This window comes from Brachypodium distachyon, chromosome 1 (genome assembly GCF_000005505.3).
Source record: "Brachypodium distachyon strain Bd21 chromosome 1, Brachypodium_distachyon_v3.0, whole genome shotgun sequence".
NCBI lineage: Eukaryota > Viridiplantae > Streptophyta > Magnoliopsida > Poales > Poaceae > Brachypodium > Brachypodium distachyon.
Window position 1 is genome coordinate 69,968,366 of NC_016131.3, and position 18,177 is coordinate 69,986,542.

Consider the following 18,177-nt stretch of genomic DNA (forward strand, 5'->3'; position numbering starts at 1 on the left):
TGCCCCGTGTGAACCTTAGTTCCAGCCGAGAAAGGAAAACTGCAGCAGTGTTCATTGATGTTTGACAATTGACATGTTTGCATGTAGCATCATCCATAAACAGATGCAGATATTACCGCGCTGAAGTGCACGAACATTACCGCAGTGCTGTTGTTTTCACGCTGCGATCAGTGAGAGTGTCGCATGTTATCTCGCTTGCTTGCTTGAGCCGAAACTCACCTGGTCGCACGTCTAAGAACTATGATTAGGCACGGCTCTTGGGTCCCCAGACGCCAAGATAGAAATACCGAAGATGCTTTTTGGCAGCTCAGCTAGAAGTTACCAAACAGGTAGAAGAACGAGCAGCAGGTACGTGTCACCCTAATAAAAATGATAGCCTTCCTAGAGCCGTTTACACGTCCCCTCGCGAAAGCGATCCGCTGGCGCTTTCAGGCCACACAGATTCGTACAGAAGAATGCGAAGCGAATGGTCTGACCGTCTGAGCGCGAATATGGATGCCGTTACAATCATCTTGCTTTCCCAACCCAAAACCACCCCTGGAAAGAATCAACGCGCGGTCACAAGCCTCCAGCTAGCAATACTGGAGTAGCACAGTATTTTTTTTTTTTAAAAGCACAGTACTTCATCCGTCCAGCAATAAGGGTATATTAGGGTTCGGTTTAATTTTTGGACAGAGGTAGTATTGTTTTAAATGAATCGGAGATGGACGTATAACAAGACACGATGGGGGCGTGTGCGTGTCGGCTGTTGCGTGCACAACTTCCACTCTCGAGTAGACACGTCAACACCCCGCCCACAGTTGCCTGCCCTGGCCTGTCCGTACCCTTGCAGCACCTTTCCAGTTTCCACTCACTCGCTACCAGAGTCTGCTTCTGCCGGCCACAGGTGGAGTGGATTATTCGTGTTGAGTTATTTTTATTTTGAAACCGGTAATCTGCTATTGGATGTAATCTCAGACACAGCAATTTCGGCAACAGCCAGAAATCGGACGGAAATATTAAATTTTATTCGATTGAAACATTTTTGTTATTCAATGAGAACATGTCTGAACAAAAGCTAGAATCAAACAACCAATGCAAACCATTTGAGCATTGTTTTTTTCACATATAGTAGAGGCATATAGATCCTACCTGCAGCATGGCTTCGTCCTGGAGAAATTAAACACCACTTGGCACTACCTAGCGGCTAGCATCTTAACCAGAAATAAAACCAGCGATGGCTGCAGCCTGCTGGGCACATGCCGTTTTCCCCCACAGATCACAATCAGGTCGCCCCTAGTCGCGCAGTTCGGAGTACCCAAAGTCCAGACTCCAGAAGCAACTGAAACTTCGGTTAAATTCCAGCGTGACTCTTCCAAACCCCACGCATTGACACACGTTGTGTACGCACGCAGGCCGCGCGGAGCGCAGCTTCCTTCCTTCTCTCATCGCTCCGGCGGGGATCCCATCTCCTGCTATAGCCCATGGCCCCCGCCTCGCTGGATGAGCTCCATTGCGCCGCCCTGCTGGAGAAGCCCCCGGCCGCCGCGCCGCCGCCGTCGGCGCTGGCTGCCGTTGAGGGCGAGCTCCGGTGGCTCCGGCGGTGCGTGGGCGCGGCGGCGAAGGGCTTCGCCATCGGCTCCGGCCTCAAGGGTGGCCTCGCACTCTTCTCCGTCCTCGTCCGCCTCCGCAGCCGGCGCTCCCCTAGATCGAGGTCTCCTTCGCGCCACTGGCTCACTGCATCCCTACGGAAGTTGGCTGGATTTGTGTTGCAGCTTGTGTAATTCGTGTGGCCTGGTGCGTGTAGGAAGGCGGGAGCGATGACGAACGAGGAGGCGGTGGTGCTGGCTCTGAAGGAGACCGTGAGGTACGGCATGTTCCTGGGGACATTTGCCGGCACCTACGTCTCCGTCGACGAGTGCATCGCGGCCCTTTGGGGGCGCAAGAGGTCAGTTATCTGATACCCTGCAGTTGAAACAGTTCCCCCTCTTCTTATTTATATTTGCAAGAGTGGAAACATACAAACTTCTATACAAAGGGCTGTGGGCTTTAGCGAGCCGTGCTGTGAATTTGCATGTAGCAAAGATGGTGGGCGACTCATTTGGTGATGATTCGAGCAAATACTCCAGTTGACATTGGCGTTACTTAGTTAAATATACAGACAGTATCTGAGCAAACACTTACCGGGCAAAAAGACAGCAGTATAGCTTTTGAGGAGGTGCACTTTGATGTGGACCAGTTAGTTGTATTGTCATAAAAAAATTTTGTTGTTCGCTGGCACTGTGAGTTGAAAGCAAAGATTGTTGATTTTGGTCAGGACCTGAGCTCAACCTTTTGCATTTGCAACTTGCAACAACTATCAGTGTGGATATGGTGCTTTCTTTTTTGCTAGTTTTGATTAGATTAGTGGTGTACTGTTTGCATTGGTTCGTCTAAGAGGAGTTTGTGGACGGCTCTTTAAGAGAGAAAAAAAAGGAATCTCCTGCTACTTTCAGAGTCACATTCAAAGGTAACACCGTGGTAAGTAGGGGTGTTCAAAATCAGGTTGCCAATCACCTAGTTCATTTGCCTTCAGTAATTGGAACCTCATCTCTGAAGACAGTACCAAAATAAATAAATGAATAAATGAACTGATGGTTTTGAAGGGTTGACGTAGTCGTTGCACCTTTTCCTTTCGTGAATAGTTATGAATGGGGATCAAGAACTTGTAATTCAGCAGTAATAAGCTGTTACCATGTCAAAACAAATCAGTAACCTATAATTTGTAGTTCTGTGGTAATATGTCAAAACCGATCTGTAATAGTTGGTTCCTAACGTTGGACATCCATAGTCCATTGATACTAGGGGAATATTAAGTGGTGCAGCTTCTGCATGATCAGGAGATATTGTTTGTTGGCTAACCCAAAATAAGGTCCTAAGAACCACCTTATGGCAATCTGCTAAGTTGTTTGGATGATTTTAGGTCTCAAAACTTCATGGGATACTGCATAGTACAAACTAGAACTTGCAAACTTCATTTGCAGAGCACTGGTTCACAAACTTCACTTGCAGAGCACTGCAAACTAAAACTCACAAACTTTGCCTCATGTTTTACAATAACTAGAAAACAAATAAGAATCTGTATATTTGTAACGATAACTTATGGTTATGTCGTTTTGTATTTGCTTCTTCTCGGAGTTATACCACAGAATATGTGTTGTTTTCTGTTCCGCTGTCTTTCATGATATCCTTGTGCAACATCGGTGTCTGTTTTGATAATAACCCAATATTCTTGTTGCTTCAGAACAGCAAGGTGGAGGTCATTATTATCTGGGTTAATTGCTGGTCCTTCTATGCTCTTGACGGGGCCTGGCACGCAGCATACCAGTTTGGCAATATACATTCTCATGCGTGCTGCCGTACTTGCATCCCGTTGTGGAATAAAGAGCAGAAGGTTTGGAAAGATTTGCAAACCTTTGACCTGGTCACATGGTGATATCTTCCTTATGTGCCTTTCATCTGCACAGATTTTGTAAGTTCCATTCCAGAATTCTTTGCATTTTTTTGTTACATTAGTTGTATATATATGTCAATGTCACTACTTTATGTTCGTATAGAGACTGCTTAGCAACTGCATACTCTGATTGTAGTGAACAGAGTTATTTGGGTCTGATGACCATATATCCACATCTTGAAACTAATATAGCATGGATATATATTTTGGTGTACTCATTTTTGTAATGTCAAGTTTATATAGAAAAATGGGCCAAATACCAGTATGCCTAACCATTTTAATTGATTTCTGGAAATGTTGTATTAGCACATGGCACTATGGAAATAGTATGAACATTTTTTCCTGAAATGTAAACATTTCATTACCTTATTTCTGACACATAAGGCTAATTTGTTAACAAAGGATAGCTATACCACTCTTCAGTGGAATTTAAAATGCTGTTACTGAAATGCCATCTGCATTTTATTAATGTCATAAGCAATGCCTATAAGCCTAAAAGGCAATGCCTCATCTTTCATGTCATTCACTCTTGTCTCATCAAAATCTAAAATTCTCTTCTGTCAGTACTTTTATTTTCCGATAATGGGCAATATATCATGCTGATACCATCAACTCTAAACGAACAGAGCACAGAAAAAAACAGAGAACATTTTGATCATAGGTAAGCCCACATATCAATGCTGGGGTCATATTTAAAAAAATATGTAAATGGAGTGTGTTCTTTTTACTTTAAATTGATTTTAGTCCAGACATTTGAGTCATGGAATCATAGAGTGCATTGTTGGGGCTGGAATGTGAATGTCAAATGTGAGATGTTTGTAGATGCAAGGGCATTTGCCTTATTATATTGTTATGAAATAACTTCAATTATTTTGTTACATCATTACAAGATATGCATCATGCACGGGTAATTTGTTGTGGTTTATGTATTTTCTGGTATATATTTGGTAGCATGTGGGAATAGTGATTTTAGTCTATACTATTCATTCTGCAGATCTGCGTACATTCTAAATCAGGACAGTTTGCCTTCATCATATAAATCATTTCTGAACAAGCATGGTGGAAAGGATCATTCTATCCTGCAAGGCCTGAAGGAAGTAGTCAATCACACTGCTTTCACTAACCTAGCGGGTATTGAGAAGTACTACAAATCTGTCGGTGTTGACCTTAAATTAGATCCAAACATGAAAGTGCCTTGCTCAGTAAGTACTACAAATCTGTTGATATAATGTAGTCCCATATAATTGAATCACGCTAATATAATTTAGCCTATCAAGCATTCATTCCACAAGATCAGTTTTATGGACAACATTTTGCCATGAAATAACTGTCCTAGTGTTCCTTGCTAGCTTCATTCATTTGTTAATATTCCTTCTGTTAAGAGTTCTGTTAACCTGAAATGTTCCATTATCTAATATCTCTTTCTTCAATCCAGATTGTGCATGGTAATCAATCATGTACAGGACATTTTATTTCATTCTTGTTACAAGCATATGGAAGAGCAGTTCCTGTCTATGTTCCAGTCTACCTAGTACCTGCACTTGTAGTTCATCGGCAGGATCTCATGAAAAGGTATACAACCATATCAAGTGAATGGACATGTTAAGTTCCTAATACCTGTGGATGGCATTTTTTGCGCCCAAAATAATATTTACACCCTGCATTAGGTTAGCCTGGTACCCTGACAGTAATTGTGCTTAATTTAAGAATCACAACATAGAAAATGTATTCTTCCTATGTAGGTTGAGAAAACAACGGGTGTTGTTTAATGTTTATAGTATAGTATCTATATATCTACATCCTGTGCGAGCTTTCATGCTGCCTACTCCAGTTTTTGCAAAAGGTTTTAGTTTCTCTAAACGTGCTGCGTCCCTCACAACATGCAGGCCTTACACAATACTTGGGAAGAGTCTCCTAGGAACAGCAAGATCTAGCCTATTCCTCTCAATGTATTGCGCATCTGCATGGTGAGTTTCCAACATTTTAGTTCCACCCGTAACTTCTCATGTTAGGCATGTAGATCATCACGATTCTTCATGTCCCAATTCATGGTGTTTCTTTCTCTATTTCAGGGCTTGGACATGCTTCCTTTTTAGAACCTTCGAGAAGTGCAATACTCCACTCGTTGTACTTGGCACGGTAAGCAAAGGCAAAAATGTCTAATGCATGGTCACTTAACCATCTGTATGAAAGTATTCAAGTAACTGCTTTTCTATGACAGTTCCCAGCAGGTCTGGCACTGACCATCGAGAAGAAAAGCAGGAGAACTGAGATATCCCTGTACTGCCTTGCCAGAGCCATCGAGAGTTTCTTCACATGCATGACCGATGCAGGGCTCTGCCCTCCGATACTGCAGATCAAGCGAGCCGATGTAGTTGTGTTCAGCATGGCTACCTCGATTATTATGCATTGCTATGCCCAGGAAAGAGAGGTCTTCCGGTCCAAGTACCTGAATGTCCTTGACTGGGTGTTTGGTGTGCCGCTTCCGGCAGATGACGACGAAAATAAGAAATATTCGGCATCCAGCGATGGAGTCAAGAAAGAAATATTCTACATTGGATGATGTATTGATGTAATCAGAAATGTTGAGTAGCTTGCTGGTATTTAGATATTCCTCTAGGTGGTTTAATAGTGTTTGTGATCTTAGTGCAAGAGTAGGTAGGCGCATTAGAAGGGCTCTCCTAGCTTACAATGAGCCTTGTACAGGAGGCTCTTCCCAAATACCCACAAGCGGAATTTTGTGGGGGTAACAAATCATAGATTTATTCAATTGATTTATCCCTGTTGGGACATATGTACTGTACACTTATTGATCTTATTATGTCATGTTGTACTTCTTTATACTGCTTGAGAATGGACCTTGCTTATTCAGTTGCGGCTGTTGCGCCATACCGTTTGCCTCTTCTCTGTCACTGACTTAATTAAAGGATTACTTTTTTTTGACCAAAAATGAAAGGATGACTTCGCTCAAACTAAAAGGAGCATTCCATGATGGCCTTCCCTCAAAAAGAAGGGGCATTTTATTAAAGTGCAAACTAAGATCACTGCATTTTATCAATCTTTCCTTGCTTGGGGGGTGTCCCCTCTTCTGGTAGTGTTACCAATTCAACCGTGCCGTCCGGTTTGCATCTTCTCTATGACTAAATTTCAATCCAGTGAAATTTATTTTCTTGTGGTGAATATTTTACACTTTCACCAAGTGTCAAAAACAGTGATATGATGTTGCAACGATAAATTCCCTTTTCTAAACGAACCAACAATAAATTCATGCGTAGTTTTTTTTAACTGTGTAGTGGTCTAGCGGATGTGCACAATTGTGCTGGTGGAGTTATGCTTGCGGTGTGCACTGTTTTTGTGAAGTTTGTACTAATTCAACTACTCCTTCCGAAAAAAATATGTCTTAATATTTGTCAAAATTTAGATATATTTAGATATGACTTAGTGTATAGATGCATTCAAATTTAGCATGGTTTCACTTGGCCCGCCAATAAAATAGACAAACTCCAGGGACAAAATCTGAGAGCGACAAATTCCACAATCGGTCCTTCCACAATTTCTCTTGTCGACTCGAGGGTGTGGCGGCCTGGCGGGCGGTCTAAAGTAAGAGCCTGTCGCCATCTTTCCCAACAATGACCGATCCCAGTTTCGATCCAGACCGTCGAAACAAGATAGACATCGACGAGATAGGTCGGTTTCATCAGAATTCAGATGCCCGCACACCGGACCGGACAGGCAATGTCGATCTCCAGCGCAAGGAGGGGTTTGGTCTGATGACACTCCAGTCCTGTAGCGGCAGCGGCACACCTTTATTACATTTCGCCCGTTTCTTCCCGTCCTCCAACCATCCGTTTCCTCCTCCCTCCCTCCCTCCTCTGCTCCAGCCTTCCGCCGATCCCAACCCATCGAGAGCGCCCCCGCGATACTAGCCGAGTCGCATCGCATCGGAGCCACCGACGAGCCGGCGGTGACGTCCGCCGATCCGCCGCGGCGGGCAAATGGGAGTTGGGCGGCCGCGGTGATGGGCGCGGCGGGGTCCAGGCTGGAGAAGGCGCTGGGCGAGCAGTTCCCCGAGGGCGAGCGCTACTTCGGCCTCGAGAACTTCGGCAACACCTGCTACTGCAACAGCGTCTTGCAGGTACGGCCGACCGGGATCGTTTCCTTCCTTCCTTCACTCCCAACCCCCCCACTCGAAATCGAAGCGGTACGCCGTGCGCGCGAGGGTTAGCAGGGAGCGTGATTTTCCGCGGGATCGTGGCGCGTTAAATGTGATCCTGCGATGTTGGCATCGGTGGTCGCGGCGGCTTTTGTTCTGCGTCAGATTTGTGTGCGGGGTGAGGGTAGCGACTAGCGAGTGAGGGTTCTACGTGGTCATGGCTCCAGAGTCTAGCCCTCCTTGTGTTGTGTGGAGAACTTTTGGGGATGGCCTGATGACGAGATGTTGTTCCTGTTCCGGTTACGGTGTTATGCTTATGAGTTGTGATGTGTGTTTGAACCGAGTGATTGCATTTTTTTTTTAATTTGACAAGGTGTGATTGGGGGAACTCAGGCCCGGGTTCTGCATCGATTGCATGTTGAATTCCTCATGGATGGGAAACATTGTGAGAGGGGAGATGCCTATACATTGTGAGAGGGGAGATGCCTATACATTTTCTCGATTTATGGGATGGGCTTAATTGGTTTATCGCAGGCACTTTACTTCTGTGTTCCTTTCCGTGAGCAATTACTGGAGTACTATGCAAACAATAAAGGCGCCGGAGATGGTGAAGAGAACATGTTAACCTGCTTAGCTGACCTCTTCTCTCAGGTACAGTTGCAAGCTCTATTGGTTGTTTCTAATTTTGTGGTCTGCCCTCAGTTCTCTTCATTTGGTGCATCATGTAAAAATCACATATAGGCATATTAAATCATAACTGGCAATTTATCACATGTCCTCTGAATAACATGGGATTCCCTCTGGTGTATTTGGTGCTTGTGTGAAACTCAAGAATTTGGACCACAGAGCAACCAGGAGTCTGTGTATGAATAAACCTGGATGTGATTATAGCTATAATGTCTGTTAAATGGAGAAGTTCCATCGGAGAGCACTTGCTATTCTCTTGCTCGATCCCTATGATTTAACTCAGTAGTGAGATGATGTATAGGTGCTAGTCAATTGCTTTAGTTATTCCTTACTATGTTTTTTAATCATCTTATTATGTTTTAGTTTGAAAACCAATGTTCATTAGGTAGTTACTTTTACCTGGAGGTCTATTGGTTATCTCAAGTAATATAATTCAATACAAGTGGGAGTGCCTATGCTACACCGAGTAAAGGGATATCAAATTGCAAATAATAATTGTCATGCTCCTCTGTGCATACAGATCAGCAACCAGAAGAAGAAGACGGGGGTTATTGCTCCAAAGCGTTTTATACAACGACTGAAGAAACAGAATGAGCTTTTCCGCAGCTATATGCACCAGGTAATACATTTGGTGCATGATGACGCATTTGATATATTCCGTAGTTTTGAGTGTGTCATGTCATCTTAATATCCTAACTGACTGTGAACTGAAATATGTTTATTTTACAGGATGCTCATGAATTTCTGAATTTTTTGCTGAATGAGCTAGTTGACATTCTTGAGAAAGAATGTAATGCCACTAAAGAACCTCCTCAAAATTCCTCCTTGCAAAAGAATTCAAATGGCCCTATTAATGGTCAGCCCAATGGTAGTCACAGAGAACTGGATACTACATGGGTCCACAAATGCTTCCAGGTGAATTCTCATACATTTCTGCTGCCATCTTTTTGTGCGTGCAATCCTGCTCTTACTGATAAAGATGAGCCTGACACTCTTTGTTTCTTTAGGGAATACTGACTAATCAAACAAGATGTCTCAGATGTGAAACCGTCACTGATAGAGATGAAACATTTCTTGACCTGAGCTTGGATATAGAACAGAATAGTTCGATCACCAGCTGTCTTAAAAACTTCAGCTCAACAGAAACTTTGAATGCTGAGGATAAGTTCTTCTGTGACAAATGCTGCAGGTATGTTATTCAGTTATTCTCTCCGTTTTGACTACCATTTGTTTACTCATGTGATATCAGGTATCTCTATTTCCTCCTGGGTGACAGTCTGTAACATGGCTACACTCAGTGGCACAATTAATGATTCAGTAGAGTAGGATCAGAGGTTTGTGGAAATGTTAGTTATTACTCGCTCCATTCCATAATTCTTGTCTCAAATTTGCCAAAAAATGGATGTATCTATTCTTCAAAAACGTCTAGATACATGTAATATTTCGACAAGAATTATGGAACGGAGGGAGTACTTATTACCATTGCTTACTTGCTTTCAATTAAACCATGCATTAGGACATGGAGCTAATGTTAGGTGACAGGCAAACTTTGGTATATTTTGAATGTTAGCAGGCATTCCATTTTCGTTTTGCCTGCCGTATTTTGATCTGATATTCATGTATCACAATTGTTGCAATACTCATGCGTTCTCTATATTTACATTATCTCTATTTATCGTGGATTGTGATGGAAATTGTTCTATACCAGTTTGCAAGAAGCACAGAAAAGAATGAAGATAAAGAAACCACCAAACATCCTGGTAATTCATCTCAAGCGCTTCAAGTACATTGAGCAGCTTGGCCGCTATAAAAAACTATCATACCGAGTTGTTTTCCCTCTGGAGCTTAAACTCATCAACACTGTCGACAATTCAGACTTGGAATATTCCCTTTTTGCTGTGTTAGTTCATGTTGGAAGTGGGCCAAATCACGGCCATTACATCAGCTTGGTAAAGAGCCACAACCACTGGTTGTTCTTTGATGATGAGAATGTTGAGATGACTGATGAGTCCATGGTGCAGACATTCTTTGGCTCAGCACAGGAATTCAGTGGTAACACTGATAATGGTTACATACTGTTCTATGAAAGCGTAGCTAAAACAAGTTGATGCATTTCTCACATCTCGCAATTAGTTACACAGTTTTCCTTTTGTTATCACACTTCCTACTCTGGGCTATATAGAAGATTCAGTATATTAGAATAAGTTGAATGCAAGACCGTTCAACTTTAGATGTTATGGTGGATTCAGCATTTAGCAATAATAATAAACTGTGGCAAGTTTTGGGTAATATAGCCGCAGAACTCCACAGTTTTGTTTTTGTTTTCTTGTTATTTGGTTCATAGTACAAGTTGTATCAATCTTGGAATAATTTTTGTTAAAGACATTTATCATGTAAAGTGAGATGTTTGTATCTGGAAGCCTTTTGGCTTTTGAGTAAAATTTTGTCCGAGAGAGCCTCTGACCTGATATGCGTGGACCTTAAAAAACCTTGCTTCTTGCAGCAGCAGCTTGCTAATTCATGTGGAATACTATTTTACGAACTTGCTTCCTTTGCAATTACATACCGTACTCTGATTTGGAAGTGAAGATTGAAATTGTTAGAATATGGATTAGTGTGTAGCTGCAATTTCCCACGATCGAACTAATCTTTGCTTGCAATATCTAAAGATTAGTAGCAAAACCTACATGAAGAACAGCACACTGCCAAACTGGTTCTGCATTTGGGATGTATCAAACCGGCAAAGCGTACAGTGAATGAATAATGCTCTGAACTAACTGTTCTCCTCTAGCCACAAAGTTCTGCATAAGTACTACGGAAAAACATCTGTTTCCCAAAGTTATGCTTAGTTACTACACCAACAAGATCTTTTGCCCGGCTTGAGCTAAAGAAAGCTTATCAGCCACAGCCTTACAAGTCCAGGCTCGAATCAGCCTTGGACCAAAGCGACAACAATTACCATACACTGCTACACTGTGTAACAGAATATTCGCTGATGCTTACTGATTGATTAAGATGTCCGCTAAAGGCTAGTGGACTGCGATAGGAGAATCGGTGAACTGAATGGCAAGGCAGGACAACTGAATATCTCAAATTCTCAATGCAGCATCACTGATTGATCAGATAAGTAACAGTAACCAGAACGACAATTGTCAAGAAAAAAGTTGGACGTTTTTGTGAAGATTAGACTGGAAAACAAAGGTTGCGACATTTTTTAGAGGATGCGTAACGTCGCAACAGCGAACAGCATCAGCAGAAACATCAAATCAACAACGGCCAACAGAAACGGGACATCAAGTGCATCTTAGGCTCTTTGACCATTTCTAATAATAGGCAAAATTTACGGCACCTAATGCTTTCTGTCCAAACAGAATACCAGACAAGGGCAGTTTAGACATTTTACGTGTGAGTTGAGATCTATCCAAGTTTGGGAAAATTACAAACCATTTTTGCTAATAGTACGAGTTTACCCATGTTTTATGTTACTCCAATTTTTTGATTATTTCACAACCACCGGTCCTTGAACCCATGTATTTGCATATTTTTGGTTTTTGTTCTTAATTTGATTTTCACACAGCATAATTCGATGAAATTAATTCGGTTTTACAAACGTGACGATTACAAGCAAAAGATAAAATTAAATTAACCAATAATTTGACTAATTCGGTTTTGGCTTGGTTTATATATCCACACACAAGCTTAGCGGACCAAGCTAACAGCCCACCAAAATTCCATATGTTCGGACTGGGCCAGGGTGTGCTATTTTTGGGCTGATTATTAAAGTCTAGGACTGGTGTGAATTATTTTTCGGGCTACGAATAAAGGTGACATGTTTCTTGGGATGGGCCGTATGGAGTCACGGGTAAAAATGGGCTATGATATCCTACTGGGCCTGTGAAAGGCTGTGACACGAGCCCATATGATCTAATCTCCCTGCGTCAGTTTCCCAAAATAAAAGTCGAGATTTCTCCCCCTAAATTTTTTGAAAAAATTGAGATTTCTCGGAAGACAAAAAATGCTAATTAGTGGAGTAAAATGTTTTTGTTTCGAGGAGTAAACAGGTTTACGCTTCTAGTCTTTTTTTCTACTACTTATAAAGGCACCAACATATTCATTCCAACGTCCAACGTACACGGATGCTAATAGCCCCGCAATCAGACTCGCTAACCACGAATTATTCGCTAACCGTGTTAGCTTAGTGATTACCTGTTGAGGCTGAAATTCCACTCCGCAGGAGAATCTTTCAGCAGCCGCCGCCTCAACCCCCCCGCGAGCCTCCATGCGATCCGCCGCTAGGCCGTAGGGCGCCTCCTCAGCGGGTTAGTTGTGCGCGGCGGACACAGATCCAGCGGGTCGTTAGCACGCACCACCCTCGCCGCGTGGTGTCGTCATCTTCGGCTTCCTCCAGCGCCGCCGCAGCAGGGTGTCGTCCGCCATCTTCAAGATCTGGTTCGTCTGGGCGATGGGTTGCGGCGATCCAGACGACGAGGCCGCCTGCCTCCTCTGCAACCCCAAAACGCGCACCAACTTGACCCCTCAATGCCGCCTAATCGCCACCGTTCAAATCCAGGTCCGCCACCACCAGCAGCCCCTGTCGGTGTTCATGGCGCTGCTCGGACGTGTGTGTAGAGATCCTCCTCGGTGGTGAACGGGCGGCGCTCCACCCGCGCTCGACTGGTCAGCTCCTGGCCCCGTGGGTGCCCAGCAGCTCACGCAGCACTGCGTCCATCCAACACTAGATTTCTTCCATCGATTCATGCATCAAGCCAGGCACTAGATCCTTTGCTCCTGAGCTGTTGCCTGCCTTGGAATCTTGTGAAGTTGGAGATATGGGCAAGCCATTAATCTACGAGATTTTGTAGTCTGTTCTTCGTGAGATTTGTTCGTGTGATTGATGGACGAGATTTTCTCATGGTTCATATCAGTATTCATCTGATATGTTCTTCCTAATTCTTATGCCTAATTCATCATGTGTTCTTGATAAATTTCCATCCAAAATTCCATGGCAATTCGATTTCCCACAATTTTTCTGATCTCAAACGTGCATTGGAAACTTTGTCCAGTTCCTAACTTCTGTTGTTTGAGTTTTGTTGCCCAGTTCCTAATGTTTGATTTAGATCCGGATTCTGTCAGGTATCCGGTCCAGGAAATTTGTGTAGCTGTACAAAATTTGCACTGGACGGTCCAGCAAATGTAATAACTTTTGCTGCCCGGCCCTTGTCGACAAATTTCAATGATTTCCTCCAGTAATTTTCTGTCTAATATGAAATGTTTGAATTTGTAGCATTCCCAGAATAGTTCTCGTCGGAAATGTTATATGCCAATTATGCACGCTGTAAATTTCGGTGTCTTTCTGGAGGTAGCCATGATTTACTCTATGGAATATTTAGGAATTATCACAATACTTCTATAATTTTTAGTCATTAATGAATGCTTCTTTGAAAATTTAAAGAAACCTGATCATTGAGACTTTACCATTGGACTTCATTTTTTAAATGCTTCCTTGGAAATTTAAGAAACGATGATGGAATCTTAATGCTACTGAGGGTGGAGTATAGGAGTGAAAATTTTCAGTTTAATAGATGTATGTGAACATCATTCTTCACCATCATGGTCTGAACCGGGTAAGTAGTTCTGTTTTTCCTAATTGAAACCTGATGCTATATCTACATGTGCTTACAGTTCAAATTTTCAGCAAAACTATATTTTCTGTCTACATTGTACCATGTGCAGAAGGACCATTTTCTTTTAGGAAAAGGTACGTGCAGAAAGAACTTTTGATAGCTTGTATCCTGGTTCTTGAGGATCTTTAATTTGAATCATGGATGGTGACATGCTGTTAATAATGGGTATAGGTCAATTTCTAAAGGGTGAACTGTGCATGATTTGTAAGAAGGAGCACACCACTGCCTCCAAATGAGCTTTCGGACAATGCTAAAATGGAATTTGCTAGAACATCTCCAACCAATTTTTAAGAATATTACTATCAAATGACTGAAGCACCATAATATTGTTTTAAGTTTCGTGGAGTTACAATCAAGAACCACCAGTAGCACATGTTCATCAATGGTCTCAATGCTGGTAAATGATTTGTGGGTAGGAAAGATAACAAACTGTTGAACTTTTTCTGCATGCCATAAGATAACGACCATGGTGCCATGTTTGGTTTTGGTGGCGAGGTGTTTCCATCGGCCTAATCCTGTAATCCTAAATTCCAACTCTATCCTTAATGTTCATCATTATACCCTACCTTTGCATTTAGTCCACCGTGGCACACTAACTAGTCCAAAGAAAAGATCTACTACCACTACTGTGGAAGGGAAAAGATGTACCGAGTCCAACCAAATAATTGTCAACCATACATTGTACAAACACCATACACTGCATGGAGTAGAGTAGATGCTAACGCGGTGCTCAAACACCATACTTGTTCGGCCTGTGATCCCGTCGCAGTCATCGATCCCGTGGTCTCGCGTTCCCGCGCGTGACCGACTGACCGTACGCGAAGAAAAAACGTGTGACAATCGACGCCGCGAGGTCTGACGCGCCGGCAAACCATGGCATGCTGCCAAATTGCCAAGCAGACTGCATGCGTCCCGCTCCAAACAAGATGATTGCTATTGCTAGCCAAACTGCCGAAGCTGCGGCGCACGCATCTCCGTTTTCTCCTTGCAAAGGCTAGAGCTACCGGAGAGCAGCAGCAATTGACTGTGAATCCGCCTGATCCGTTGTTGTGTCCGAGGCTCCCGAAATCCGAGGAGATATTGAGGCAAGTTTCCTCCCTCGCGGCCTACGGAGGAAAATGGAGAGCGAAAACTAAACTCCACGCAGCTGCTCTGCATCGTAGTGGGACTGAGAGAGTATAACTTAGTGGACAAAATATATTTTAAACAATGTGTTCGTAGAGCGGCCGAAATCGAACCTTTATTTTCTAATTCCTCACATCAGCACCTTGAGCTTATCATTCCCGGCCAGTTTTGTTCACAATCCGGTTTACATTTCCGGATTGCTGACGTGTCCACGATCAAGCCTAATAACGTTGACCGGCCTCATTGCTTAAAACAAGATGGTGCTATTTGAATGATTAGTGTTGGAAAAGAAACCTCACATTCAACATCTTGGTCGTGTCTATGATTAACCGAAGTGATGTACATTTCAACTGAAATATGAGTCATTTGTGCAACTAAACTAATCAGAAATTTAAACCATCAAAATAAAGCTGCAATCTTGTAATTTTCCCGCCACACAAAATCCACCTGGCGGTAGTCGGTTGCTTGAACGTCGCCACGCCAACGATCGCTATTTGTATACGTTCCTAAGGTCATTAATGACTGTGAATGGTAAGGGCAGAGTGTTGATTTTAGAGATCAAACAAACCTTATTGGCAATAGTCAGTCGACGATCCTAGACTCGACCATGCCCGTGGCGGCGATTCCTGTTAACGTACGCTCTTAAGGTCACTAATTAATGACCCGAATAGTAAGTTCACCGTTTTGGTACGTGAATTCCTGCTAGTTTGGTGAAGGGTATAACAGCTGGGCGATGTCGATATGCATGGTTTAGTTCACCGGAGCTATTATACCGGTACATTATTTGTGCAGAAATAAATGGCCGCGATCGCGACTCGTGTGGCCACACACATTGTGGCTTCTGGCCGCGCATGGTCGCCAGGGTCTCGTATTCATGCGTGTCGATCTCGATCGTTGCATGATTTGGTTTCGCATGTGGTTAACACGAGCTCAGCTATTATTATCCATCGTTGCCAGCGGCACGATAGCCTGAAGTGGACCGTTACATCTTTGTGGGGGGGAGCCATGGGGGATGACACGAAAAGCTGGCGGCAGGTCATATCCGGGCCAGGCATCTTACCAAGCTAATATATAGCTGAAGGAATGCGCAGGACTCCACGTGTTTGCTAGCTACTTAGTAACGCAACCTAATTATATTTGGTCATCCCAGCAGAGTGTTTTCTCTTTAGAGGTTGAAGTCAGCTACTCGCCGGAAGCAACTGCCTTTATTTGTAAATCTCAAGTGAGATCGATGCGTCGTGCAAAGCGGCCGGTTCGCACTGGGCAAAGGCTGACGCAGCAGATACAATGCATATGCTAATGCCGCACTTGGCCGGCCGGGCCTGGCAGCTACCGTTCTCGGAACCCGTATATATACGTCCTTCTGGCTAAGGCATATTTACTCTCATACTCTTACAAAAGCAGTGAAAAGTTTGTAGCTTGCACGGGTACGCTTTAAGACCGATGGACTTAATTCAAGACGTGTAGCGAAAGATGATCAGGATTCCTGCAGGGGAGATGCTATTGTGATAACAAAGGAACAATGGACGTGCGCCTCCCGTTCCGATATTATCCGTCATCGTTACTTGACGTGCGCGCTGTGTGGGCTGAAGAACGCGAGGGCGATCCTTTGTGCTAAACATAGCTAGAGAGCATCTTTTTTCTCCTATTGCAATTATATATTTATTATGTAGTCCGGTTCGGAAAATATATTTATATAGCAGGCAGGGCGCTACGGACACGTCGACGAAACGGTCGCGACTTGGCAACCTGACGGCAAGATGAGAGGCGTTAACAGAAACGAAAGGGACGGGCGTACGGATCGCAATCTATCTGTAATTCCGTACGTACGTTTCACGCTAATATAAAATCTGCAGTTTATATATCTAGCATAAAAAAACCGAAAGGGCGAGTTATCCCTCGCAACCCCGCAAGAAGAGAGACGTATTAAGAGATGGATCGAAAAGGACGGCCCGGGAGCAATCTATCCGTAACCACATGTTACATGTACGTGCGTTTCACTCCTAAAAACGCACTCCTACTGGAGAAAGGACGGCCAGCGGAAAGAAATAGCTAGCGGAGAAATAATGGCACGAGCTAGTATCATGAAGCAGAGCGAAACGCACGCACGTCCCGGCTGGCCGGGCCGGAATTCCTGCGCCGGACGCTTCGACGGCCGGGGGATGGACGACACGGAAGGGCCCTTTGGTTTACGGCGGTGCGGATACGGCCAGAATCGAACCAAAACCTTGCCGTCACGTCGTCTCGTCCCGGCCGTAGCTGGCGGTGCGGATACGTCTGCTTTTGTGTGCGGTGGGCATGTATGTGTATGTCTCAGCCTCAGGTTCTTGTGTTCGGGCTAGCGTTCCCCACGCGTCATTCAGTCCGGCGAATGAATTCGACTGTGGGGGACGAAGACCGTTTCTGCAACTGTATCGTGCGCAGGCGTTGTGGGGAATAGCCGTGGATAAACGATGGAAGCAGTGCTTCGAATTTGGACCGATTTTACTAGTAACATGGAAAGCCGACAAAAACATTGATAATGAGACTACCGCTCAACGAGACGTATACGTACGTCAGCCCCCTGATGCAGCAAAAATAAAATACAAAACCGATTAAAGCACTTTGTTCAGACGAAATCATATCCGATAGAGGAGTACAGAGTACTACTATATCTCTCCCGTCAGTCAAAGCCCCCAAAAGACTCATGCGTACGTTCGTTCGAGTTCGACCCGAGGCATACTATATCTCTCCCGTCAGTCAAAGCCCCAAAAAAACTCGTGCTTTCGTAGGAGTACCGTTCGACCCGAGAACCCGAAATATTTGCAGAAAAAAGAAGGACCCGGCCGGCCGAGGACGCAACGGTCCGGAAAGAACCGGAGCAGAAGCCCCAACTTACACAAGGTTGCAGTTTTTGTTTCTCCGGCGCATCGGGGTGACGTCGCAAGGCGCTAGCTGTGCCGTGCGCCGTGCGTGTCGTGGTCACTGGTCAGCAGGTTTCGGCAAGTGTCCTCCTGATCGATCTCGACCCGCACCCGCTCCTGGAGCCTCCTTCCCTTGGCTATATCTACCACGCC

The 18,177-nt window shown here is 44.0% G+C and overlaps 2 protein-coding genes across 3 annotated transcripts; both read left to right on the forward strand.

The window, feature by feature from the left end:
* The first annotated feature begins 1,223 nt into the window (after positions 1-1,223).
* Positions 1,224-6,323, forward strand: LOC100846342. 2 transcript variants are annotated; one of them, XM_003558571.4, is made up of 8 exons: positions 1,224-1,693; positions 1,787-1,927; positions 3,263-3,490; positions 4,467-4,674; positions 4,908-5,044; positions 5,359-5,439; positions 5,545-5,611; positions 5,694-6,323. In XM_003558571.4, the coding sequence occupies exons 1-8, from the start codon at positions 1,464-1,466 to the stop codon at positions 6,033-6,035; spliced, it is 1,434 nt and encodes a 477-aa protein (XP_003558619.1). In that variant the 5' UTR covers positions 1,224-1,463; the 3' UTR covers positions 6,036-6,323. The 2 variants fall into 2 exon arrangements, with proteins under 2 accessions (XP_003558619.1, XP_024310888.1); XM_024455120.1 differs by lacking the exon at positions 1,224-1,693 and having other exon boundaries at positions 1,789-1,927; positions 3,268-3,490.
* Positions 6,324-7,266: 943 nt separating this feature from the next.
* Positions 7,267-10,780, forward strand: LOC100846646 (ubiquitin carboxyl-terminal hydrolase 3). The gene is made up of 6 exons (XM_003558572.3): positions 7,267-7,607; positions 8,160-8,276; positions 8,833-8,931; positions 9,042-9,227; positions 9,320-9,501; positions 10,021-10,780. Exons 1-6 carry the CDS (start codon positions 7,491-7,493, stop codon positions 10,418-10,420), a joined length of 1,101 nt encoding a protein of 366 aa, XP_003558620.1. The 5' UTR covers positions 7,267-7,490; the 3' UTR covers positions 10,421-10,780.
* The last annotated feature ends 7,397 nt before the right edge of the window (positions 10,781-18,177 follow it).

Bases quoted from the DNA above. Each gene is read 5' to 3' on its own strand.
- LOC100846646 (XM_003558572.3), top strand. From the start codon at position 7,491: ATGGGCGCGGCGGGGTCCAGGCTGGAGAAGGCGCTGGGCGAGCAGTTC. The intron at 8,277-8,832 runs GTACAGTTGCAA...CTGTGCATACAG, and splicing joins TAGCTGACCTCTTCTCTCAG to ATCAGCAACCAGAAGAAGAA. The intron at 9,502-10,020 runs GTATGTTATTCA...GTTCTATACCAG, and splicing joins TTCTGTGACAAATGCTGCAG to TTTGCAAGAAGCACAGAAAA.
- LOC100846342 (XM_003558571.4), top strand. From the start codon at position 1,464: ATGGCCCCCGCCTCGCTGGATGAGCTCCATTGCGCCGCCCTGCTGGAG. The intron at 5,045-5,358 runs GTATACAACCAT...CACAACATGCAG, and splicing joins CGGCAGGATCTCATGAAAAG to GCCTTACACAATACTTGGGA. The intron at 5,612-5,693 runs GTAAGCAAAGGC...TTTCTATGACAG, and splicing joins CACTCGTTGTACTTGGCACG to TTCCCAGCAGGTCTGGCACT.